Raw genomic sequence first — 27,372 nt, forward strand, 5'->3', positions numbered from 1 at the left:
AAAAATAAAAATAAAACCTGCCATACTGAGTTCACTTCAGTGTTAATAGTTTTAATTATTAATATATCATTATAGTCTTCTTTGTGGTTTGCATTCCAAGCACTGGCCTATTTAACAGACCATAAAATGTAAAAACAACCAAAAAAAGTTATACACATATGCTATATGTACACTACCGTTCAAAAGTTTGTGGTCACACACAATTTCATGTTTTCCATGAAAACTCACACTTTTATTCATGTGCTAACATAACTGCACAAGGGTTTTCTAGTCATCAATTAGCATTTTAACACCATTAGCTAACACAATATAGCATTAGAACACAGGAGTGATGGTTGCCTGAAATGTTCCTCTGTACCCCTATGGAGATATTCCATTAAACATCAGTCACTTCCAGCTAGAATAGTCATTTACCACATTAACAATGTCTAGACTGGATTTCTGATTCATTTAATGCCGCTTTTCTTTCAAAAATATGGACATTTCTCAGTGACCCCAAACTTTTGAACGGTAGTGTACATTGCATCCAAGCAGTCAGTGTCCCCAAATAATAAATTATGGACTATAATAATAATAATCTTCAGTATTAATCTACAATGTATGAAGTAATTAAATAAAACCTTTGAATGAGAAGGTGTTTCCACACTATTGACTGGTAGTGTATTTCGTGATTTTTTTTTTTTTTTAAAGGATAACTGCTTCTAAACACTCCTCGCTTTCCACGGCGGACAACATGTGCCAGACTGCGGTGTCATTTGGTTTTACGAGGGTCTCTAAACGCGCCATGACGCGTCACTGACGTGGAGAGGGACGGAAGTGATGCAGTTGCGTCCCTCGATCACCTAATCCGTTTCGGTGATGCAAAAAAAATGTCTCTGAATTCAGCAGGACCGACACGGTGATGGTGAAGTGAAACTCCCCGTGTGTTGCTGACTGTTGACTTTTATTGTGCGGCTCGAAGACAAACATGGATCCGTCCCGGAGGAGCGAGAGCGACTGGCAGGGACTGATCAGTGAGGTGAGACCGAGGAAAGACACTCAGTCGCCACTAATGTTCACGGATGGTGGCAGAAGTGCCTTGTCCACTTAAATGATGTTGTTAATATCCCCATTGCTCTTTCGGAATTCTGTTTGTTTGCGCACACAGACAGTTAAAATACATCCTGATTAAACATTAAATCTCAGCTGCTGCCTGAACCTGAAGTGAACCTACGTGTATGAGAAGGAAGGTTTTTATTGTTTCTTTTTCCTTGTACCTGCACAGCCCAGTGTCTTTTAAAATCACAGACATGTAGTAACAACCTGCACCACGCTGCTGCAGGTTACTGAGGTAATCCCTTATAATCACTACATTTAGGTTACAGTACCTAGGGAGAATTACTCAAGAACTGCAGTTTCTAATTGGGCTTTACTTGAGTACTTCCATTTTATGCTCATTTATACTTCAGCTCCACTAAATTTAAGAAAGAAATACTGTATGCAGAGGTGTCAAACATGCGGCCCACGGGCCAAAACTGGCCCTCCAGAGAGTCTAATACAGCCCGCGGGACGACTTTGTAAAGTGTAAAAATTACAGAGAAGACATTAACTGCAAATTTTAAATTTATAAAACCATAAATTTAGAATGATTCCCAGACCATGAAAAGTTATTTAGATCATTAAGTAAAATACATGATTGCTCATTGTTCTTTTGTCATTTTGTGTCTCATTTTTGCAATATTTTGCCACATTTCTGTTGTTTTTTGTTGTTCTGCTTCATGCTTTTGTCATTTTTTGTCTCTTTTTTGTTTGTCTAATTTTTTTCATTTTGTTTCTCATTTTTGTAATACTTTATCTTGTTTTTGTTGTTATTTAAAGTAAAATACTATATCATTCAGTTCCAGATACTTGTGACTAAAAGTTTTGTGCCTTTATAGACACACTGTGATCTGTAAGTTGTAATGTGTAAATGACAAACTGAGGCATAATAATGTTGAAATTGAATTTGTTTTTCTTAAGAAATTTCAGTTTGTTCATAATGTTTTGTAAAAAGATAACTCCTTGAATGTGAACATTTTCAGAATGTACTTTTTTGGCACTAAAACAAAGGAAAAATTCAGAGTCGTCATTATTATAGGTTATTTTGCTGTGATTTTACTGGTCCGGCCCACTTGAGATCAAATTGGGATGTATGTGGCCCCTGAACTAAATGAGTTTGACACCACTGCTGTATGCTGTATTCCACAGCATTTATATGACAGCTGGAGTTGTATTGTCAGCTAAAAGTGTAAAATTCTGAAAAAATTCTGATGCTGGTGTCTGAGTATTTTTGCTGTGTAAATGCTCTGAATACTTCTTCCATGATAAAGTCATAATAACATCAACAACATATTAGGAGCACCGAACCAGAAAAACAAGTTAAAAGTCACATTTTTATAGTTGTCAATTGTGGACTTTTTTCACTGTTCGAGTGGCGACAAATTGTCCAAAATGTATTTAATCCACACTATAGTCAGCTTTTGTATTCAGGAATTATTCCCTTATGTTAAAAATAATGGATATAATATAATAAAATATCATGTATTGTCTTGCCTCAGCTTCTCAAATAAGAGTAATATCTTTGGATTCAGGAAGACAGCAGCGTTTTTCACCATTTTACTATTTAATAGGCTTAATGGCTGATCAAAAACATCCATACTAGATAAATCACTAGTGAAAACAATCAGCAGTTGTAGCTCTAATGCCGTGGCTAATGAGATATTCATTGTTCATACTGACTGCATTGTTTCATTATAATCTTTAATCAACAGTTGTGAGCTGCTTAACTTCCACATCATCATGTAATATTAACTTGTGGTTAATCACTGCTGCCTTCTGAAGCACTCTGAGGATTATGAGAAGCACCGTATAAATAAAGAGTGTTATTACTTAATAATGCCTGTAACTTTTGACAGCAAAATATTTGTTTTTGCATTCAGTTCCTAGTTTGTAAGCAGAAGTTGGAGAGCAAGAAAGAAGCTCTTCTGATTCTGTCTAAAGAGCTGGACACCTGCCAGCAGGAGAGAGATCAGTACAAGCTGATGGCCAACCAGCTCCGCGAACGACACCAAGGACTCAAAAAGAAGTACAGAGAACTCATTGTAAGCCCAACTAATGCGGTCTTAAAGTTACATCATAAGTGTTATTTTAGGCAGCAAAACAGAAAATAGAAATTGCCCTGGTCGGTTTTGGAGAGAATGACGGTTTCCTTTGTTTTCATAATGAACAGGATGGAGATCCCTCACTGCCCCCTGAGAAAAGGAATCAAGTGAGTGATTTCAAACTGCTGATATTGTTTGTGCAGAACTGTCTAATAAGAATATACACGGGGATACATACTACTTAAAGTCAGCAATGTGCACACAGAGCACGTCTGTTTTTACTGACCTGGCTGGTCATTAAGTTTATACTGAAACATACCAGGGGGTTGAGACAGAACTGCTGACAGCACTGAGCCTTGATGACTCAGACGGTCTGTGGGTGGAGCGCCTATGCTTAGCACATATGCTAAATAACAGGACTGAGAGGCTCGTCATCATTGCTGCTCAGAAAGGGATTTTAGGTTTGACCCTTCAGTGCTCATACCGCTTGCATTCAGACTGCAGCTGAGATAGCGTATGCATTCCCCTAATGCCAGTTTGTGCATATTCAGTATGTACCTAGGAACCTTTTGCAAGCACTGGTTTGTGGGACCTACATTATTAGGAATCTGTTATTATTATTATTATATATGTATTCTATGTGCTATAGACAAATTAACAATCTCCACTTAATTTAGCATCAGCTTGAAAGCAAAAATACAAATAATTTTTTTATATATATAATTGTAAATAAATTCAGGCATCAAGGGTTTAAATAATGAATCTTTACACATTTCAGAACACGACTCTTGAAGGAAAAATTAGTTTAACAACTAATTTCAACTGTGTGATTTAACTCACTGTGTTCATGTCTTGTTCAGGTGAATTTAGCCCAGCTACTGGGAGACTCCAGAGAAAAAAACAGTCAACTCTCTGAGGAGATGAAGGAACTGAAACAACGACTGGTAGAAGCTCAGGGGGATAACAAGGTAGTATGACAAATAAGCTAAAAAAAAGTTTATAATGCATGTTCATTTTTTGTTGATGATCTCCAACAACTCCAATATATGTGTATTCTTCTAACCAACTACGAAATATCTAAGTGAGTGGTGTTCATTTTTAGACACAACTTTGAAGTAATCTGAGATAAATAAAGCTGTGTAAACACACACTGAATGCAGAAAACGGTGGAAATTATAGACTTTACTTACTTTGTGTTCGTGTAGCTCCTACGAATGACTATCACCAAACAGAGGCTGGGAGACGAGGAGGTCGGCGCTCGACACTTTCCTGCACATGAGAGAGAAGATCTGGTCAAACAGTTGGAAAGAGCGAGAGAACAGGTGAGGACAGCCCACTCTGTTTAGATTTTTCTGGTGATATTCAGTTAAAGTTTAATCATTTGTCATTTTGTCATTTAGTGTCAAGTGATCACACGTCTAACTGTAACATACTACAAACAAATTTACTCTAAACTTTCAAAGTTTTTTGTGAGATGGGAGTTCTCTATGATTGTTGCTTTCACTGACGCATGTTTAAATGGATTTTAAAAAAAAGACTATTTTCACTTAGTAGCATTTATGCACACTTGAAAAAACAGCTCACTTTTCATTCTCTGCCTCCAAAGCGTCGGTATTCCTCCTTAGATATTACTGTATATAATTTACAGTACATAAGAGGTTCACTGAAGGGCACAAAGGTACAACTTTTGATATGCATGCAAGAGATTAATCACAACAAGATGTGATAGTAATGGAAAAGTATGTAAAGTATAAGCTTTCTGTAGCAAATTGTGTAAAGTGTTCTATGAGATATAAAGACGAATACAGTATAAGCAGATGAAACATTTCACCAGCAAGTAAGGACAGCAGTGTTATCAGTAGAGTCACTTGCACTGACACCTCGTGTGTTTTTCTGCTGCAGAACGAGGTGCTGGAACACAGTGTGAAGTCACTCACAGACGAGCTTCAGGACGTTCGAGCAGAGCGTGACGTGTTTCAACAGAAGGCTCATCGACTCAACTTGGAAATGAACCACATCGTTGGGAACGATGACATTCGCATATTAGACATAGATGCACTCTGCATGGAGAACAGGTTGGTTTCTCTGTTTTTGTTGTTGTCGTCCTAGCTAACGCCAGGAAACTGGACCGTGTTACACCGGTCCTCAAATTACTACACTGGCTTCCTGTTAGTCAAAGGATAGAGTTCAAAATCTTACTCCTGGTCTACAAAGCACTGAATGATCTTGGATAAGAATACATCCTGGACTTGTTGAAGAAATTTCACTGTTAGTCCGAAGTTTGCTGTAGTGGTGTGTTTATTGGTATTTCGGCATACGGTGGGCTTACCAACACAGAGCATGAGTCTGTGAAGGTAAGCCCACCTGGAACATTTGGAAAGTACACATTTTATAGGGATGGTCAGAGAGTAAGGAGGGGGGCCGTATGTAAATACACAAGTGAATAGTGGTTAATTTGCATACGGTTGCCAATCAGTAATATGAGGTAATACAACAAAGAACAAAAGCTGGTTGAATCAAAGGGACACACAGACAGATGCAAATAGCAAAGGTGTGGCAACAAAAGGTAAGAGGGAGGTCTAACAGACAGTAATAAATGATAAAAGAATTGTGGATAACCGTGGGAAATGAAGGAATGGCATGTGACACTAGAAAGTATCTGTAGCAAAAGGTGTGTGCAATTTCCTTCATCAATATGAAGCATCCAGAGCCCTCAGGTCATCAGGGACAGGTTTACTGTGTGTTCCCAGAACCAAGACTAGTGAAGCAGCATTCAGTTATTATGCTCCTCACCTGTGGAATAAACTTCCTGAACACCTGAGGTCTGCTCAAACTGTGGGCTCTTTTAAATCAGGCCTGAACACCCACATTGTTTACTGCAGCTTTCTCTTAGATGCAAAATCTATTTTCTTGACTTTTAATGCACTTTCATGTTTTATTACTGTGATTTTAATGTCTGCTCTTAATGTCTACTTTGAAATCATCTTTCTAATTATTTTTCTGAATGTATTTCTTGGTCATTGTAAAGTACCTCAAATTGCCTTGTGTATGAATTGTGCTATACAAATAAATTTGCCTTTCCTTACCTTCTAAAGAAAAGGCTTAGTGTGGGTCATATTGTTATCCTACAACCACTTAACTATTTCAACAAGCACGTGTATGTTTACATCATGTATTTTTGTATTTACATAATGTATCAGCTTTTAGATAAAAGATGCAACAATATTTGATTTTATGGAGTCAACTTGAAGGCTTCTTAATTATTAAAAACACAACTGAACAGCTTCAATGATTTCTGTCATGTGGCTTTTGATCAAAATATCTTTTCAGGTATTTGCATGAACGGCTCAATCAACTACAAGAAGAAGTCAACTTGCTTAAAACAAATCTGATGAAGTACAAGGTAGTTACATTTACTTTTCATTTTTCCATCTATTTTTCAATGCATTTTTAAAGCATTTCTTTCATTGAAACTTTTAGCATTTTACACATTACTTATTAAAAACATTTTTTTTTTTAATCAAAAACATATTCGTCTGCTTTTCTAACCGATTTCAGAGTGCCCTGGAGTGCAGGAAGAACTCTAAAATCTGTGGGAAACCCAACAGTAGCGCTCTGACCGGAGTGCTCTCTGCTAAACAAGGTCAGGAAAATGATATTTTTTGGAAAACCTTCACATTTTTTATATTTACGTATAGCCTTTGGCGCATGCGCTCCTGTAAACGACTATATTCAAGTGTGCTCCTGCTTACTTTACCTGTGACTCATGATGTACATGCAGTGAAGGAGCTGTTACTGTCTGAAGAAAATGGTTGCAGTTTGCCGGTGACTCCTCAGTCCATCTCCGACCTCAAGTCTCTCGCCACGGCTCTGCTGGAAACGATCCACGAGAAGAACATGGTGGTTCAGCACCAACGCCAAATCAACAAGTACTGAAGTTCATACTTCACACACTGAATGTTCTGCAGATCCCTGGGTTTGATTTGTTTACATATTTCAGAGCCAAACTTATGTAAATTATGTCTTCCTGTTGTTTTTTGGCATTAGGATTCTTGGAAATCGAGTAGCAGAGCTGGAGAAGAAACTAAAAACACTGGAGATGTCGGGATTATGGAGCCTTCCAGGTGGATATAAGTGTCTTCAATATATTCTGACAACGGTTTATCATTCTATCCTGTGTTCTGCATACTGTTGTATAATATCTTTTCCTTCTTTTGCCCTTTTTCTTCTTGCTACCTGGAGGCCTCACTTATAATGTGTCTCTGGGAATTTGTGGAAGTATGTTTTTCTAATAACAAAGTCATCTACTGCTTAAATTCTGAGCTTCATCATCTTCTAGAACTATCATCAAAGTTAAATCTACCCATCACTATCTAATGCAAACATTTACCAAAGTAGTAGCATGCGGATAACTATTTTTACCACTTTGTAAGAGCTTACTATGAATAATGTTTTGTGATAATAGGAGGAAGAGATGCCATCATCCTGGACACTCAGCAGGTTGAGTCACCAGAATCTCCTGGACAGGAAGGTGAATATTCAGTAAAACTATGCCTCTATCAGTTCTTTTCCAGATACACTACTGTTCAAAAGTTTGGGGTCACCAAGGCAATTTCATATTTTCCATGAAAACTCACACTTTTATTCATGTGCTAACATAATTGCACAAGGGTTTTCTAATCATCAATTAGCCTTTCAACACCATTAGCTAACACAATGTAGCATTAGAACATAGGAGTGATGGTTGCTGGAAATGTTCCTCTGTACCCCTATGTAGATATTCCATTAAAAATCAGCTGTTTCCAGCTAGAATAGCCATTTACCACATTAACAATGTCAAGACTGTATTTCTGATTCATTTAATGTTATTTTCATTAAAAAAATGCTTTTCTTTCAAGAATAAGGACATTTCTAAGTGACCCCAAACTTTTGAACAGTATTATAATAGCTATGCTATTAGACAGAGATTTAACATTAAAACATTATTATAACATAAAGAGACAGTAAAGTTCAATCATGTTTTTTTCCTTTTTCATATCTGTAGCTTCAGTATTTAGTCAAGGTAATGGATTAGCCTGATATGTTAACTCGGTAGACTCTATACACACTGCAAACCTATAGGGCAAATACAAACATTATTTTTTGAAATGTTGTTCAGTAGCAGTTTGCATCTCGATTTTTCTGTTTAATGTCTACTAGGGATGAGAACATGTTTTATGGGGGGGAAAAAAAACTGTTTAAATCTAGTATTTCCATAAAGTTTCTCCAGTTTTCCAAAACACGTCTACAGACACATTGTTCTCTATCCGGCTCCAACTCGTAGCCCCATCACTCCTAATCGGTAGATGTACGACATTTTCCTTTACTGATATCTTTTGAATGTGCACGCACAATAAGAAATCATTACAGTTCCTCCAAATTTGTATCCCAAATTGTGCCTTTAAGAGTTGAAAGAGAAGATGGAAAAAATATTGACATCCTTCACCCAAAGACTCTATTTAAAGGTTTGATCCAATGTAATCTCAAAAACACCTTGAATGTTGCAATCTGCTGCACATAACAGGTAAAGATATATTTGGATTCCCACCACAGAGTTTACACTGTTTCCAGCTAGAATAGTCATTTACCACATTAACAGTGTCTAGACGGTATTTCTGATTATTTTAATGTTATCTTCATCGAAAAAAAATGCTTTCAGAAATAAGGACATTTCTTTTTTTTTTCCCCAAGTATGTTTATTGTTTTCTTTGTTATACATACACAAAAACAAACAAACGACAAGCAAACATTGGCCCAATATTAAACATAAATTAGTAAGAATAATTTAAAATGACAAATGACAAACATTTGCCATTTCAAAACACAAATGCTCTTTTAATAATAGTTGAGACTTCAAGTCCCGAATAAGTTAGATAAAGTTCCCAAGTCTTCAAAAAGGCATCATCTTTGGGAGAGACAGCGAGATCCCAAAATGGCTTTTGCCATATGGCCGAGCGGTTTTGCCATATGGCAAAAGCCATTTTGGGATCTCGGCGCTGCTGGGCCTTTCCCTTCAATGTGCAGCGTTTCGTGCAGTCAGTGCTCGAAAAAGCGCGTTGGGTTAGTCCCTTCAGCGCCCTCGGGAAGATTCAGTATTCGGATATTCATCCTTCGCCCACGGTTCTCTAAATCATCAATACTCTCGACCAAAAAGTCCACAGTCTTTTCCAGAGTCTCAACCTTGGCTTTGACCGGGTTCACTGCATCCTCTACGGCTCCTATTCTCTGTTCGGCCTCGTCCAGCCTCATGGCTCTCCAATGTATCGCCGTGTTTTTTAAACAGCTCTAAAAGAAGCGCAAACTTTTCATCCATTGCTTTCGTGACATTAGTTGCACCTCATGCACCGCTTCACGTAAAGCTGCTCGGATGCCAGCCTCTGTCCCATGATCCGTGTTAGCCGTAGCATTAGCAGCGTTAGCCGCGTTAGCATCTTCTGCGGCCATGCTAGCTTGTTCTTCAGGTGTGTCCGTATTTCTCTTCTTTGGCCGAACCTCTTGTCTTAAGAAATAGGTGTTAATGCTCATCTTTGGAAAGTCAATCACTAGTTGAATGGAAGTTTGATTTTTAGTAGGGTTAAATGAAAATATCAGCGGATTGTTTTACCAGCACTCCCGGACGTGACTTATCCCTACGCCGCTATATTGATCCCCCATAAGGCCATTTCTGAGTGACCTCAAACTTTTGACCAGTAGTGCATATTAAAACTACATTTCTTGAATGTTACGCTCCCATCTGCTCTTATAGGTGACAAGGGGTCTGAAACTATACCTGTCCAGCAGCAGAGCTCCACAGAAGTTCCACGCCAAGACATTGAAACACCAATGGTGTCGGATCTTCAAGATGACGCATCATCACCATCCAGTGCAGAGACAGACCACCTGAAGTCTTCCACCCAGCCAGCAGAGGAGGCGCCAGCCAGCCCTCAAACAGAAAAGCCAAATATCGATGAGTGTCACGAAAGTGGCCAATCACAGACCACAGTGGATTGTACTGCTTTAACAGAAGAAGAGTGTCCAAGTGACTCCCCTTCCAAAGAGACATATTTGAACAAACCTCATCCCTCAGACCGCTGCAACTCACCACAACCTTCAGAGGAATCAGACCCAGCAGGAGGAAGAGGGGATGAGTCAGACGAATGTACTGAAGTGGCAGAAAATGTTGTAACAGAGTGTATTATAACAGAAGAAAATATAGATACGGCTTCATCTACTGCTGTCTCTACTACTGCTTATGAGGAGCAGCAGGAGGAGGTCCAGTCAAACCAGGAGACAGATGTTTGTGAGGAGACATGAAGCTTTCTAGGAGCCTCCACATGCTGCATAACGTTTAAAAAAAAAGTAAGAAAAATCCAAAATAATGACAAAAGATGTATTTAAAATCATATAATGGTATTTATTTTTAGGAATAATTCATACTTCAAGAAACACTTGAAAAATAATAATGGCACATGATTGATTTTATTAATATATCTCTGTGAAAGAAATGACTCCTTCCAAACCGTAAAGAAGTCTAGAACAGATTATCTAACTTTCCTGCTTTCATGTGATTCATTTTCTGAATTCTCTGTAATTTTTTAAGTAGATTTGCCTTTCAAGCTGATGAATTACACTATGTGGACATTAATACCTGGACACCCAAACAATACAGTCTTGTGATTTTTCAGTATCTCATTCCGAAACCACTGGTATTAAAATGCTGCTTTGACATTCCTCTCTCCTCTAGAAGGGTTTCTATAAGAGTTTCGAAACTGGCTACAGGGATTTTCTCTCAGTTATTTATATATGTAGTGTATGTAGACTGGTGACAAAAGAAAGGGAAAAACCTGAACCTTTTACTCCAACAATGAGGGGATCAGGTGGCTCTGTTTTGCTGGCGTGGTTTGGCTCCACTTGTCCCCTTAGAGGCAAGAGTCGCTGTAAATCAATACAAAGTTCTGAGTGATCCCCTTTATCCTATGATGAAACATATCTATCCTGGGTAAGAGTGGCCTCTTCCAGGATGACAATGTCCCATCCATAGGGAATGAGAGTTCATTGAATGCTTTGATGAGTATGAAAGTTATGTGAGTCGCATGCTGTGATTCACCAGATCACCAAATTTCAACCCAATGGAACAGAGATTTCAGACTGTTTGACAGCATCATCAAAGCACTAAGCGAAGGAATAACTTTTGGAAGAATGATGTTCCCTCCCTCCAGCAGAGTTTCAGACACTTGGAGAATCAATGCCAAGGTGTACTGAAGCTCTTTTGGCAGCATGTGGTAGCCCATCATCTTACTAAGACATACCATGTTGGTTATTCCTTTGTCGCCTGTCTGTATATCAAAGGTAGAGAAACGGTGATTCATAGTGATAAAAACAGTCTGTAGAGTGTGTCTGACGATGCTGAAATGCTGCACTGTTGTTGGGATTTCGATGTTTTGCTTTTGAACTTTAAATTTCAGTGTTCTTTCCTGTTAGTCGTGGAAATCATTGTTCTGAGAGACTGAGTTTGAACTTTGTGAATGAAAGCCTAATTTGCAGAAAATTTCTGCTGCTAACTTTTGACTAAGGCATTGAATCTGACTTGTTTTCACACAGACATTTTAAAAATGGAACAGGACAAAGTGCAATGGCTGCTGTCAGTACTCTATCAACACCAAGAGTTTGTCTCACTTCCAAATGAAATGTTTCTAAGAGACATTCTCCTTCATCTTTCTACCTCTGTACACACCATCCCTGTGAAACTTAGCATATGGTGATGATCTCTGCATCAATCAATACTCCTCTGACTGCTGTGAACACTGTTTAAACTTAGAAGCTGTTTTATTTTTGTTTCTTCAAACAGAATACAAACACGTCCTGTTTTATTTCTTATTGCTAGATTCATACTGCAAGGCTCTGATTCCTCCTAGCATTCTGTCTAGAAGCTACAGTCACTTTGTTTTAAGGCAGACATTCTTATACAAGTTATTTTTAATCATGAATACAATATTATCAAAGTAATATAAAATGCTGCATGACAATATGCTATACACTGATTAAAGAGATTTGCATTTTCTTCTGTGCTGTGACCTAATTCATTGACAGACATGCTCACAAGAAATATTTGATGATTTACAATATAATTTGTCTATTGAGATTAAACAGATCTTAGTTAGGAACATATTTACAGAAATGCACAATGAAGTCACAACTGTGTTACCAGTATTTTTATTTTGTCTTTGAGGGAAGAAAATACAAAGTCATCAGATACAAATTACATCGTGTTATCTCTGTGGATGTGTGCAAATTACTTTTCAAGGGCTTTTATTGTCTCAGCTTCATAAATCAGATACATGCATAGACTGACTGATATACTGTGACATGTTGCTCTTTTGGTAAGCCTTAACTGGATGTACTTAAAAAGCTGTTTAAATGGTTTGTGCTTTCTGCATTTTTTTAAGCAAGATTACAGCTGTATGCTAGCAGTTCTGCAAGCCTTTATAAGGTTAGCATGTTAGTGGTAATAAACAGAAAACACAGCTGAGGCTGAGGAGAATGGGATTTTTTTCAAGAATTTGGTCACAAAACCAAGTATTGGACAAACTGAAAGCTGAATCTGATGATGAGGCTAGATAAAAAAAATAATTTCAGGTCATCCAGATTATTTGAATGAGGCACCAAAATTGCAATCCATCCAGTTGTTATCAAGACAAAAGACACAAATGTCATTCTTACTGTCATGTCACCAAAATCATCAGGATTCATCCTCTGGTGACCATAAATGTCTGTGCCAAATTCCATAGCAATCCATCTAAAAGTTGCTGAAATATATCAGTATAGTGGGTTGATGAACTGCACCGCCAATATGGAACACCACATTTTATTCTTAGCACTGAGAGAACTCTCACACCAGATTGTAAAGTGTGTTTACTTTTCATAGGCTATGGTGATTTTTTTGGAGTTAGATTTTTCTAGGTATTAGGCACAATGCACACAACCATGTAGACAAAATCTGTCCTGAAGGGAATTCAACTACTGTCGGGCTAGATTCTCCTCAGCCGGCGAGCATTCTGTTTTTGCATGTTCCAGAGATCGGGGGTAGAAATGCCAATAACGCAGCAGGCAAGCCTTCGGCCTGCATTTCCATGCAGTAGGCTCCCAGTGTCTCCACCGCGCCCTAAGTCATCCATCTTTTCATGGACCACCACTGCTCTTCCCAGCACAGACAGGCTTCCAAACAATGTGGCCTCAGATTCTATTATCGCGTTGATTTTCCCTTGCGGGGTCACAAAGTTGCCAAAGTCTCCTGGGTGGTTAGGGTGATGCACATCATATGGATTGTAGTGGCCACCGGTGGAGTCACATCCCCGTCTCAAGTCTCCGTACTGATGGATGTGCACCGCTCTCGGCTCTGGACGGCCGTCTCTGGGGAAGCCGGTGAGCCGGAGAAGCACTTTGAGTTTTCCCTGAGGATAATCCTGCTTAAACACGACGTGACCGTATACCTTGGGCAGGCCCTCGGGCAGTGAGGTGCTGGGTTTCATTTTGCAGGCTGCATAGAGAGTGTCATTGTGCTGCGAGACCTCTGGTGGGGCCAGAGAGTCACTGTAGGCTGAGACGCATTGTTGACAGGCAGCCAGCAGAACCAGCAGGGCAGTTTTCACTATACTCACTGACCTGAAAGACATTGAAATGATCAGAATAGGATCTCATATCATACGTTTTGCATTAAAATGCCCATCAAGTAAATGTACAGCAATTCAAAGTTCCTTTAACTGAGCAAAAGTAGCAAAACAGTGTTAAAATGCTTTGTTAGAGGTACAGTGTTACATAAACCAATGCAGAAGTACTGTCAGAAAACAATAGGATGCTACATGATTGAACATACTATTTAATTATCACTTAATCACTAATATTATATCAATTAAAATACTTTATACACCACCAGTCAAATGTTTGGACACACCGTCTCAGTCAATAGTTTTTATTTAATTATGTTCTACATTGCAGATTAATACTGAAGACATCAAAACTATAAAAGAATACATATGGAATTATGTTGTAAACAAAAAAGTGATAATCTTCAGAATTAATTTACAATGTAGAAAACAATACAAATAAATAAAAAGAATTAAATGAGAAGGCGTGTCCAAACTTTTGACTAGTAGTATATGTGGCTGAGAGGTTTTATCTATGAAGATTTTTGCATAATATAAGGTTGCGTAAATCTAAAAAAAAAATATAATGAAATGAACTTTAAGTCTGCCACAAATAAACAAAATCTTCCTGCAAATATGAGTTTAAAGTAGTACAAAGATTTCCCAGATCATTAATGTGACTGTGGTTTGTTACATAACATCAAATTGTCTTAATATTGGCATCTCCAAAATAAAAGCACACAACATTACTGCCTATATAATATATTTAGACCTAAAAAAGGAAGAGCCCAAAATGAGGTTACGGAATGTTCATATCACACGGCAAACGTGATGTCGCAGTATTGCAAATAAAGGTAATTACAGGCTATTACAGACTAAACATGGAGTTTTCAGATAGCGCTGCATAGCAAAGTCCACTTACCCGTATTGACGCATGATCAAAAAAGAGAAAAACTGCGGCAAAATCGAAACTTTTCACTCTTGATAAGTCGTTTACGTATAAATGGACGAGTTATGATGTAGAATATTTCCTAACAGTTTTGTAAGCGTGTCCAGTGGGCGTCGCTTGCACAGGGAGGAGCAGAAATCTTCACAGGACCCTATCAGATTTCTGTTGAGACTTTTCATTTGAATACGCCTGAAAGTGTGAAGGCTTGTAGCTGAAGAAAACCATCAATCCAAAACAGCTGGAGACAGTGCTGTGGCAATAGCGTGTTCATTAGCTCTGTGCAATTCATTAAAATAGCTTTTTTACATAGAAATGCCAAATTATAAACATTTTCACTTGAGTAATCCCACTGTCAGTGGATGTAGTTTAACCCATTATGTGGCCAGAACGGGAAATTCAGTGTTATTTGGGTCATTCCATAATTGGAGGAAATTTTACATCAAATTTCAAATAAGCCTGTACAAAACACTAAAACATCCAGTTGTTGTGTAATTTTACTTATCCTGAGACCAAATCTTAAAAAAAAAAAAAAAAAAAAAAACTTGGAGAAAACAATGTTTGAAAATATTATTTCAAATAGCAAGTAAGTCTGGAGTTCCCCCTAAAATGCTATTTTTCTCTTGTCCCATCCACCTGATGACCAAACTGAATTTCAAATAAAACAGTTAAAATTAAATTTAAATCTCCTTTTTTTGGGTATTATTTTGTTCATTGATGACCCTGGTAATTGTGGGAACATTTTTATAATCAACATAGTATTTTAAATAGTAACTATTATGCATGGTAGAAGAAGAAGAAAACAGTGAATCACATGAAACACTGGAATTAACATCATTAAACAATTTTCCGAAAGAATAGGTAGAGCAAAGCTATGTCCTCTCTTCTATTTTTCATAATTTCATAACATTGTCAGCCTTTATTGAATGACTCACTCTACCTCATGCAACCCTGTTATGCATATTATCAAGATAAGACAAATTACTTTTACTTTTTTCCATCAGTAAGCTTGCCCTCTTGGTCAGCAGTAACAGCTAAATATCTAGCTTCTACTCCTGAGAAAAAGCTAACATTAGCATGGATTAGCAACCCTGTTACTGTGATTAGAGTAGGGTTAGCAAACAACAAATAAAACATGGAATAAAAATGGTACCATTGATGTGTAAGCTGAGCCAATCAATCCTTTGATAGTTTATTACCTATTATTGATGAATATGTAGCAGAAAATTGTGAAAGAGAAGGTTTATTTTTCAAAAATGTTGAAGTGCAAATGTTGTCCAATTCTGGAATGACCCACTTAATTATATCATTATGAGTTCTTTTTTTTTTAACTGATGTTTCAGTGTATAAGATGTTTAAATGAATGTTTTATTTGGTCATTACCTGTTTTAAAATTTTCAGCTGCATACTAGCAATATATTTAAACTAAGTGTCATTTCTCCCACTGTCTGTGTAATGTGTACTTTGTTTTGCCCAATGGTAAAATGAGTGTTACAGATTTTTGGAAATCTGACCTAACATATTAGGAGCCAATTGTTAGATATACAGGAGTAGCCCATACTGTATGTGTAAATTATGGGAGTGGAATGATAGTCATACTTTTTAATACTGTCCACAATAAACATGCAAATTCCCCCCCCAAAAAAGTCTGGATTGTTATGGTGTGCAAATAATGAAATATTGGAGTGGAAGACCTCATTATTATCCTATATGGATTTCCACACAGTTGTGTCCATGATTTATGAATTGTGTTGCAAACAAAAAGGTCAGAAGGTCTTTACATGACATAGGATGATAATACATAATATATATTCAGATGTACGTTGCTTTGGATAAAAGTGCCTGCCAAAGGAAGTTGTAGAATATAATAATGCATAATTAATTCTGATGCATATTAGAATCAATCAGTCTGGGTTTTAAAACTGGATTTTGCTGTAGATCCCATTTAAGCATAGATAGATAGATAGATAGATAGATAGATAGATAGATAGATAGATAGATAGATAGATAGATAGATAGATAGATAGATAGATAGATAGATAGATAGATAGATAGATAGATAGATAGATAGATAGATAGATAGATCTAAATAATGTAAAGATAGCAAAGCAGTATACTTGTGGTGGTAAATACACAGCAGACAGGTAATGTTGTAATGATCATATACACGGACTGAGTAGATTAAGCATAATTGTAGTGAAAAATGAAGACCTGTTAAATTGATAATGTGCAGAAAAATTCTAACGTTAAATTGATTGTGTGCAGAAAAGGCAAGACATGCTAAAGTGACTTGATGGTGCAAATATTGTGTTGTAAAGGTACTGAAAATGTCTTTGACTAGAAAATAATAGATCAATTTTATGTAGAAATATCAAAATACCAATCAAAAATGGTATCAAACCTTCGACAAAACATGTGGCTGTAGATTCCAGTCAAACTCCAGAGCAGCAGGCGGCAGTAACGAAGGCTGAGAGACAATTACGGAATGAAGAAGCTGTCGAGGACAGGAATCAGGAAACCGAGTCAGTCTGCATATTGCCCGGTAGAATTGTGTTCGCGTTGATTGATATAGGATAAGCTGCATTTCCCCCTAAAGATGTCCAAAAGACATCGTCTGGATTTGGGTGATGACTACTCCTCCAATAAGAAGAGGTCTGATGGGTAAGTTGCAGCTCCACAGTTAGCGTGGCCGCTTAAACCAGTTAGGTACAAGCTAACTGTTAGCCGCTGCTAGTTAAGTTGGCTAACAGCCACCATGGATGTACCAGACTGACCGAGACAATATTATCGTAGCCGTTAGAGTTGTACCGCTGGTTTAGCTATGTCTTCTTAACGTCACCTCGCTGTTCTTTTGATATAAGCTCACTAATGTTAGTTATGTTGTTTTAACAACTTCATGTAACTATTGGAGGACGACTGAAGCTAACAAACGAAGCATCAACGTTACCGTCACCATTGAGGCACGTGTGTGCGGCTAACGTTAACTTAGCCGGTTGCTAACAACCTTTTCAAGCTAGCTCCAGTTGATTTAGCTGGCTAACCTTAGCTACGATTAAGAAGACTGTTGTTGGCTTATTTAAATAGCGAGCCACTATTAGAAATTGTAAAAATATGTTAATTCCAACAAACCTCGCTGTTAGCATTGCGTTAGCTCACCGAAACTTTGGCGGCTCCGTAGAAACACTTAGTAACGACCTGCTTTCAGTTGTCAGTGTCTTTAACCTGACAGAAACCAATGCAGCCGAACCGCCATGCAACAAAACCTGTCTTAATGGAGGTTATAACTAATGCTGAGCTTTACTGGAACAGTTTTGTGAGGAGGGAGTCGTTTTTGAAGCGGTTAACTGCATTATGTTTTACTGTGACTCAAATATTTAATTCAAAGTTGGTTGAATAGTACACTCTTGGGTTTACACAAATTTTTACACAAATTTCAAACTGATCTTATAGAAACGGTAAATATAAGTAGTATTTATTGCTGTAGCATTATAATATATTTGTTGCAGCTGGATGTAGCTAATAAACTGACAACTGAGCGTCCATTGCATTATTGCAGATAGGGCAGTGTGAATATATGTGCCATCAAATCTGTATCAGAGGAGAATATTGTACCAAAATGTAGAAATATGTGCAATGCAGAATAGTAACATTGCAGGAGGTGAAGTCTAACTCAAACACATCATGCCACCACTCTATAGCTGCTTTATATAAAAAGAAAACTGGCATGGTTGCAATCTTCCTTCACCACTATACAAGAGAAGTCTGATTATAATTTATTCCCATTTAAGGGCTCTTGCATACACTAAGGATTGTTGTTGTTTTTAGCTAAATTTGCAAGATACAGTGTTTGTTGGCATGCACAAAATCTGTTAGTAACAGGAAAGAGAAACACTGAAAAGGAAGATTTGTTTGTAAAATAACTTCAGTAAGTTGTATGTGAACTTTTTGGCCACAGAAAGGATAAAGCTGACTAAAAACAGGTACCTTATATGCAGTGTCATGCAGCTGCTGCCTCTACACGGCTGATTTGTTTGACATTTAAATCAACGCCACAAAGCCATCACATAAGTTATTCAAGCTTTCTGGAGAATATGTATTGCAGAAAAAAACATGCGCAGTTAATTATTGTACTGTAAAATATCCCAGTCACAGTACAAAATCCTCGTAACTCTCAAAGCAAAATCAGGATTTGAAACAATGCAATTAGTAAACAGTCATATTATGACGTAGTGCTCACTTGTTGTCATAGGTACAGTGACGCCGTGCTGCTATCTAGCAATGATACAGAAATCTTTAACAATTCCGTGATCCAGACCGTTTTTGAGTAATGTTGCACACAGGCAGACTAACAGACAGACAAACATACTACTATTATTCCACCGCGTTCCTTGGCGGAGTAATAACAGTGAAACATGCAGTGAAACATAGGACAGTAGGTCACAATAAAAGGACATTACAAAAGGTATACAAAGAAGTTAAGGGTCAATGATCACAAGACTGGTTCACTTTCAGCCACTGTTTAATGTGAGTTTCAACTTTGTAATTTTAACAATTACACATCTGCACTTCACATAGGCCAAAGTCTGTCCCTCAAGATAGCTGCATATTTTGCTAATGTCGTGAACACACAGGAAACTGTTCCATTAATTGTACAGGATATCATTGTGGCCATTTTCTTAATGTTATGCGTAGAAAGTGACCAAATAACCTCATTATGATTTCTCTACGGCGGAAGTGTTTACGATGATGCACTGTTCTGATTCTGACAGCAGAGACAGGGACCGTGACAGAGACCGTGAGGACCGCTCCAGGGACCGGGACCGAGACAGGGATCGGGACCGGGACAGAGACCGGGACAGAGACCCAAAGCCGACCATTGCCCCTCCTAACAGCACGGCAGCCACCTCAGCAGGGTTACCTCCCCTCAAGCAGATGGCCGTGCAACAGCAGATCAATCCGTTCACCAACCTGCCGCACACGCCACGTTACTACGAGATCCTGAAGAAGAGGTTACAGCTTCCAGTGTGGGAGTACAAGGAAAGCTTCAGCGATATCATCACACGCCATCAGAGCTTTGTCCTAGTCGGAGAGACTGGCTCTGGAAAGACGACACAGGTGAGAAATGCAGTGAATTAACTCCCTCTCTCATGTGCTGGACATGATGTCCAATAATGTGATGCTGATTGTTTGAAACTCCAGATCCCGCAGTGGTGTGTGGACATGGTGAGAGGCTTGCCTGGTCCTAAGAGGGCAGTAGCTTGTACTCAGCCCAGGAGAGTGGCAGCCATGAGTGTCGCTCAAAGGGTGGCAGATGAAATGGACGTCATGCTTGGACAAGAGGTTGGCTACTCCATCCGATTTGAGGACTGCAGCTCTGCCAAGACTATACTAAAGTAAGTGGTGCTGTGCGTGATTGAAGTCTGCTAATGCATAAAAACTGCTTGTGATTAGTCTTATTTGTTCTAATCCAGAACATCCCATACTAACAAAGAAAGCCACTTTATTTCTTCAGGTACATGACAGACGGTATGTTACTAAGAGAGGCTATGAATGACCCGCTGCTGGAGCGATACGGTGTGATCATTCTGGACGAAGCCCACGAGCGAACTCTGGCCACAGATATCCTGATGGGAGTTCTGAAGGAAGTGGTTCGTCAAAGACCAGATCTGAAGGTATTTCTTTTCCTTTTTCGAATAACAGTAATGCATTGTTTTCACAGACGACATCACATCACATCACACCTATCCTGGTTTCCCTCCGCTGGTTCCCTGTTCATTTTAGAATTGATTTTAAGATTTTACTGATCACTTTTAAAGCTTGCCAGGGTCTCAAGCTACATTTGTGATCTGTTGACCCCTTATGAGCCCGCTGGCAGCCTTAGATCCTCAGATGGATCCTTCTGGTTGTTCCAAAGTCGAGGCTTAAATCTAAAGGTGACTGAGCTTTCTCCATCAGGGCCCCTCGACTTTGGAACAACCTGTCTGAGAAGATAAGCTTGCAGAGTCAGTGACGTCTTTTAAATCACTTCTGATCACTGTTATAGACTTGCTTTTATGTGAAGTTTACTTTTAGCTTTGCTTTGTTTAGTTTTAGTGTTCTATTTTGCATTATGTCCTGTTTATTTTAGATGTTCTGTTGTTTTATATTACTTTTTGCTGTCTTGTTCTTTGGTGTGAAATTATCTCTCTAATTCTTTAATTCTCTATTTTTTTATTTTATTTTTTTATTTTAACCCTCAATCTTATTGTTTGATTTTGAAACTGCCTAGTTCACTTGTTTGATTTGAGTGCTAATCTAGCTAATTATTCATTTAATTTATTATAATTTTTACTCTTTATTTTAATTGACTGCTCTGACTTGTCTCCTGTATCTTGCTTGATTGTCTGTGTTGCATGTTTTGACTGTCAAAGCATTGAGAACGCTGTTCTTAAGGGTGCTATATAGATATAGTTATTATTGTTATTATTATTCTCGTGCGTTTTTCTTTGTTAGCATTTTTTTAAAATTTTATTTCTTTAGAAGACTTGATTTATTGGTTGCTGTCAGGATGTAAAGAGACTTTCAAGAAATCTAAAAAAAAAATATGCCTCAGATGCATTACATACTCTAGCTTTAATTAGAATAGATGAGTGTCGGAGTTTACACATAGGAAAACAGTATCACATCAATATCAGAGCAACGTCTTTTGTATCCATGAACCTAAAAAATTACACCACTTTCCTCACTTGGCCACGCAGTTGTCATTAAACTATCAAATAAGGCTGTTGAATTTGCTGGTCGGAGTAACACCGTTCTAGAGATGCAACTGATGTCGGCATAAAGATATTTAAATCTGGATGTATTAATCTTTAAGTGGAAGAAATATAAGTAGAAAAAGACCCTTGCAATCATTTTATTCTGCACAGGTGATTGTCATGAGTGCCACACTAGATGCTGGAAAGTTCCAGGTGTACTTCGACAGCTGTCCTCTGCTGACTATCCCTGGGCGCACACATCCTGTAGAGATCTTTTACACCCCCGAGCCAGAGCGGGACTACCTTGAGGCAGCGATCCGCACCGTCATTCAGATTCATATGTGTGAGGAAGACGAAGGTGACTGCCTTCTCTTCCTCACTGGTCAAGAGGTAATACTTCTGATGCTTATATTTTCAATCCAATTGAATTCTGTTTGAAATAGCTGTGGCCTGTTTCCCCAAAAAGCAAAGTAAATTTTTTTATTTTATTTTTCAGGAAATTGATGAGGCCTGCAAGAGGATCAAGCGTGAGGTAGATGACCTCGGACCTGAAGTCGGAGACATCAAAATCATTCCACTTTATTCCACATTGCCCCCACAGCAGCAGCAAAGGATCTTTGAGCCACCTCCTCCAAGGAAGCCCAATGGTGCAATAGGAAGAAAGGTGCATTTTAAATACTAACACAGATTGCATAGAGTTTCCTCGAATCAAATTTCAAAACAACTATCTGACAGCCTGTTGTGTCCTCCTCAGGTTGTGGTGTCGACAAATATTGCTGAGACCTCTCTAACAATCGATGGTGTGGTGTTTGTCATTGATCCTGGATTTGCCAAACAAAAGGTGGGCAACAAGTGATTCTGTTTTGTTTTGACCTCATTTTGTTTTCTGTCTCAAATACAGTCTTAAAGGTGCTTTGGATCTTTCTGTGCATCTCTGAAGTATAAATGTCGATCTGTTTATTATTTGTTGGTGTTGTTTAGTGGTCACAACCTGTGCAGCCCATGTCGACTCATTCACTTAAATATGCTTTCAAACTTGCGTCCAGGTGTACAATCCTCGCATCAGAGTCGAGTCTTTGCTCGTCACAGCCATCAGTAAAGCTTCTGCCCAGCAGAGGGCAGGACGAGCTGGCAGAACTCGTCCAGGGAAATGTTTCCGCCTCTACACAGAGAAGGCCTACAAAACAGAGATGCAGGCAAGTGACCACAGTAACATGAAGTCTTTGAACACCACAGTGAATATAGGGCCGTGGAGCATCACTCAAATGGACTAGTGTGTGTTGGGTTGATATTTGCTCCTTGTAGTTTATCTTCTTACAACAGAGTTATTGTTAAAAAAAATTTTTTATCATCACTCTCCAGGACAACACGTATCCTGAGATTCTTCGGTCCAACTTGGGATCTGTTGTGCTGCAGCTGAAAAAGCTGGGTATCGATGACCTGGTGCACTTTGACTTCATGGATCCACCAGGTGAGTCAGTCTGCATTAGTTTTATTGTGAATGGTAAATTATCCTTATATACTGGTTAGGCATGACTCGCTGTCATTCCTTACTCCTCCCTCTTCTTCACTGCAGCTCCTGAGACGTTAATGAGGGCCCTGGAGCTGCTGAACTACCTGGCAGCTCTCAACGATGATGGCGACCTGACGGAGCTGGGCTCCATGATGGCGGAATTTCCATTGGACCCCCAGCTGGCAAAGATGGTCATTGCGAGCTGCGAGTTTAACTGCTCCAACGAGATCCTTTCCATTACTGCCATGTTGTCAGGTAATGCCCAGGACTGGGCTGACATCTTCATGCCTACTGTAGGCCAAGTCTCTCAGGGTTAATAACACTTCTGAATACCGGCGGTGTTAAAAATGGTCCCAACCTGAAAGTTAGTTTGTGCACAGCAGTTTGAAATGTATATGAATTAGTGCAGGGCTGTTTTATCATAGATTAATGCACATTTAATTTGGTAATATTTGTTTTTTTTCACATTTTCTGTTGCTGTGAAAGTTTCCACATTTATGTCACTTTAGCTAATTAGCAGTAAAAGTCTTTGAATTTGCAACATGTAGAGATATGACAATCTTCAGATGGAGAGCACATGGATCTACTGAGACATAAAGGGAGCTTAGAGACTAAAGATTACTTAAAAAAATGACAATGAAGTGCAGATTATGTGTCAAGTTTCATTCAGAAGGGAAAAGGCAGCAGATGTTAGATTTTTCCTGGAGAACACATAGATGCAGACCAATAGTAGCAATATTTTAATTTATCTATAATGAATGTAAAAGCTTTAATTCTCAAACATATCAACAATCTTTCAGGATTGTTTGTTTGAAAATAGTAGTTGGACAATTTCAATTTTTCTAGCAACTAAAAATATTGGAGTTCAACAGTAAGACAGGTTTATTGTGGTATGAAGAATGTGCTGTGTACAAATACTGTGACAGTTTTGAACAACACACTCATCATGACATTTTTCTCATAGACATGCAGCCCCAATGTGAGTTTGTATCATCAGAAAAGCCTTTTAGTCCACAGTTCAGTATTACAATATGAAAGCGCTCAAGTTTGGACTTTAAACATTAAGTTTTAATTTGTTATGGTCGATTGTATTTACATATTTTTTGAAGAGTAGGTTTCACATTCAGATGTGTTTCATCACCCAAAGCATGTGGATAGGGCAGGCACCACCTGAATTTTGTCACATTTGTCAAATATATTGGGTTTTTTTTCTTTTTATTGAAATAATGCAGTTTGGATTTTAACTAATATATGTGGAGTTATGTTGTGTAGCCTGAAAATGTTTTAATCATCTGTTCACTTAAAGACCGAATCATTATGTCTGAAGCACAAAGGAAAATTTCTGAATCGTAAAAAGTCAGAGCATTGCTGGTGTCCCTAACGCTTTGTAGTTGTGTGAAAACTCTTGTTTTACAGATGTGGTTAAATGACTTCCACTCTCTCTACGAGCTAATAGCCATTACAGTTGGGAATGACCATGAGAAAAGACTGCAGCCCCCCTCTTTGATAGAGCTTGTGGTCCTGCCCTGTCCCAGCGCAGTGTCAAGTGCCCTAGCATCATAGGCTTTGCTCCATTTTTCTGTGAATGTTTGACTCATCCCTATGGGCGGCTTTGTTGGGGCCCATACCAACCTTGTTTAGTCCCACAGTGTTTTGTCCGTCCCACGGAGGCTAAGAAGGCAGCAGACGAGTCCAAGATGAGGTTTGCTCACATTGATGGAGACCACTTGACGCTGCTTAACGTCTACCACGCCTTCAAACAAAGTGAGCATCGGTCTATACGAAGCATCTCCTTTCTGCATTTATTAAATTGCAGCACAGAGAATGTAAAATCCACATTAGCATGTTTTTTGCCACTCTTGGGACACAACATATCATTAAGTAATAGCAAACATGTTTGGACACAGTTGCCTACATATTGGAGCTACATTAGCTTTAATTTAGTGGAAGCATTTTCTCTTTTTTTAAGCCCACTGTGCCGTTAATGTCTAGTTCTGATTCGATCCACTAGCTCAGGGGTGTCAAACATACGGCCTGCGGGCCAAAACCGGCCCGCCAGAGGGTCCGATTCAGCCCGAGGGATGACTTTGTAAAGTGTAAAAATTACAGACGACATTAACTCCAATTTTTCAATAAAAGTAACTGCTATTTTAAATTTGTCCCCTGTACTGGCACAAGTTTTTTTAGGCTCAGTGCTGTTGAAACTGCACTTACTTTTCTAGAGAAATTTCAGTTAGACACCCCTGCACTAGCTAGTTACTCACCTGGTCAACTGGGCAGTGCACAGTGCAGTTTTAGAGACCTCTCATTTCATTTTGGTGAGAAAAACAATAAATTCTTCCAAAACACATCATATTTCTATGCCTCTTTGCCATTTTGGCTTCTTGCAGCCATTTGATCTTTTCACTGTAAATCATAGCGGTTAGTGCAGCTTTCATTTTGTTGTAAAAATAACATCAAAGAAGATCTGATACTTGACACTGGAATGCTTGTCGTCCCTTTTTTCCCAGACCATGAATCTAACCAGTGGTGCTACGACAACTTTGTCAACTACCGCTCACTCATGTCCGCTGACAATGTGCGACAACAGCTGTCCAGGATCATGGACCGCTTCAACCTGCCTCGACGGAGCACAGAATTCACGAGCAGAGATTATTACATCAACATTCGGCGAGCGCTCTGCACTGGTTTCTTCATGCAGGTGAGCTGATCTAATGCCATCCTAATAATGTCTTCACAGTAGCGGTCTCCAAACTTTTTTGCACCACAGACCGGATTCAAGCAAAATAATTTTCTACAGACCAGTCATCGTGCACATAACAAACAAAAAAAGCACTCAGAGCGCAGTACTCCGCTAAGGCTGCTCAGTCATTGTATCATTTCCGATGGATAAGTCACAGTAAGTCCACAGTGGTGGATTTGTAGTAGGATCACAATCGTGATCATCAGCAGGCAGTTGATGTAGTGTTCACTTGTTGTCATAGTTACAGTGACGCCGTGCTGCTATCTAGCAATGATACAGAAATCTTTAACAAATCTGTGGATCCAGACTATAAGCCTCATCACTGCCAAAATCTAATCACTTGGTCCGTCGTCATTTCTGACCTTCCTTGAGAATTTCATACAAATCCATTAGTCAGTTTTTGAGTAAAGTTGTGAACAGACAGACAAAGGTACGTCGATCGTCACCTAAACAATTAAAATTACTTATTGTTAAATATTTACTTCCTTTTTCTTCTGCGTCAGCATCAAATCTCTCCCTCTTTGAAAAGAAGCTCTCCAGAGACGTTTGCTTTTGATTAATTTTGGCAGATTGACGACTTTAAGGTCAAGTGCAGGAAACGATCTAGTCATTTTTCAAAATAAAACACCCTGCAGACTGCGGCAGAAATAAAATATAAAATAAGCCGTTTTTATTCTCTCTGTGGCCCAGTGTTTGGGGACCACTGCTTTACAGGAAATTATTTAATGTTTGACATGAGATGTTTGCATACTAACATCACTCAATGCTTTGCAAAGGTCTACTATATTGAGTCTTTTCTGTTTCCTTCCTGCAGGTGGCTCATTTGGAGCGCACAGGTCATTACCTCACAGTAAAAGACAACCAAGTGGTCCAGCTGCACCCATCTACAGTCCTGGACCACAAGCCCGAGTGGGTGCTGTACAATGAATTTGTCCTCACCACCAAGAACTACATCCGCACTTGCACAGACATCAAGCCAGAGTGGTACGTGTGCTGTTGGTTGCATTTCAGGTCAAACAGGATTCAAATAAATCAAGATTAGTAATCTCAGTCACGGCATTCTTGACGTTCTCCTCTCTTCGTTACAGGCTGGTGAAGATCGCACCCCAGTACTATGAAATGAGTAACTTCCCACAATGTGAAGCTAAAAGACAGCTGGAGCGAATTATTGCCAAACTAGAGAGCAAAGAGTATTCCCAGTACTGAACAGCCAAGAAGTGTCCTGGACAACAACTGCATACTATAGTTTTAGATCTTTCTGTATCATTGTATCTTAATGTTTAAAAAATTGGCTTTTTGATTTTTATATTTTGTTTGCTCTTTTTTCTCTCTCTTTTTCCCATCAATGTTAATTCTGTTACTAAGTGTATTGTCAGATTAAATATCCGCAGCAACTGTTAGACCTGGCTACAATGATTTTCAAAAGGAATATCAGAAACATGTCATTCAGATGTGGTTGGACTTCCTTTAGGAGACTGCTGAGTCAGCAAAGATTTGTGCTTGCTTTGTTTCTTTAATAAAGGAGCTTTGACTTAGTTTCTGTGTATAAATGAATTAGTAAATTCAGTGGTTGCAAAAGTAGTGTTGTCACGAGGAGCAAGTTTTGCTCTTTTGTCAAGATACTGTTTTGGTATGAGTTCAGGAGTAAATGTCAGA

The 27,372-nt window shown here is 38.6% G+C and overlaps 3 protein-coding genes across 4 annotated transcripts; 2 read left to right on the forward strand and 1 right to left on the reverse strand.

Annotated features, from left to right (window-relative positions):
* Positions 1-796: 796 nt before the first annotated feature.
* LOC111575330 (coiled-coil domain-containing protein 149-like) lies at positions 797-12,198 on the forward strand. Of its 2 annotated transcripts, XM_023280374.3 has the most exons (13): positions 797-1,018; positions 2,958-3,119; positions 3,248-3,286; positions 3,980-4,087; positions 4,325-4,441; positions 5,022-5,194; positions 6,450-6,522; positions 6,678-6,762; positions 6,901-7,048; positions 7,167-7,243; positions 7,362-7,397; positions 7,585-7,650; positions 9,904-12,198. In XM_023280374.3, exons 1-13 carry the CDS (start codon positions 968-970, stop codon positions 10,449-10,451), a joined length of 1,683 nt encoding a protein of 560 aa, XP_023136142.2. In that variant the 5' UTR covers positions 797-967; the 3' UTR covers positions 10,452-12,198. The 2 variants fall into 2 exon arrangements, with proteins under 2 accessions (XP_023136142.2, XP_023136143.2); XM_023280375.3 differs by lacking the exon at positions 7,362-7,397.
* Positions 12,199-12,334: 136 nt separating this feature from the next.
* LOC111575331 (extracellular superoxide dismutase [Cu-Zn]) lies at positions 12,335-14,860 on the reverse strand. The gene is made up of 2 exons (XM_023280376.3): positions 14,703-14,860; positions 12,335-13,799 (listed from the first exon to the last, which is right to left on the reverse strand). The coding sequence occupies exons 1-2, from the start codon at positions 14,714-14,716 to the stop codon at positions 13,166-13,168; spliced, it is 648 nt and encodes a 215-aa protein (XP_023136144.2). The 5' UTR covers positions 14,717-14,860; the 3' UTR covers positions 12,335-13,165.
* Positions 14,861-17,227: 2,367 nt separating this feature from the next.
* LOC111575314 (ATP-dependent RNA helicase DHX15) lies at positions 17,228-27,252 on the forward strand. The gene is made up of 14 exons (XM_023280353.3): positions 17,228-17,387; positions 19,496-19,841; positions 19,926-20,119; positions 20,239-20,398; positions 21,632-21,850; positions 21,957-22,124; positions 22,215-22,301; positions 22,507-22,656; positions 22,823-22,931; positions 23,037-23,228; positions 24,615-24,737; positions 25,484-25,674; positions 26,531-26,700; positions 26,805-27,252. Exons 1-14 carry the CDS (start codon positions 17,323-17,325, stop codon positions 26,920-26,922), a joined length of 2,292 nt encoding a protein of 763 aa, XP_023136121.2. The 5' UTR covers positions 17,228-17,322; the 3' UTR covers positions 26,923-27,252.
* Positions 27,253-27,372: the final 120 nt, after the last annotated feature.

This window comes from Amphiprion ocellaris, chromosome 4 (genome assembly GCF_022539595.1).
Source record: "Amphiprion ocellaris isolate individual 3 ecotype Okinawa chromosome 4, ASM2253959v1, whole genome shotgun sequence".
Classification (NCBI taxonomy): Eukaryota; Metazoa; Chordata; class Actinopteri; family Pomacentridae; genus Amphiprion; species Amphiprion ocellaris.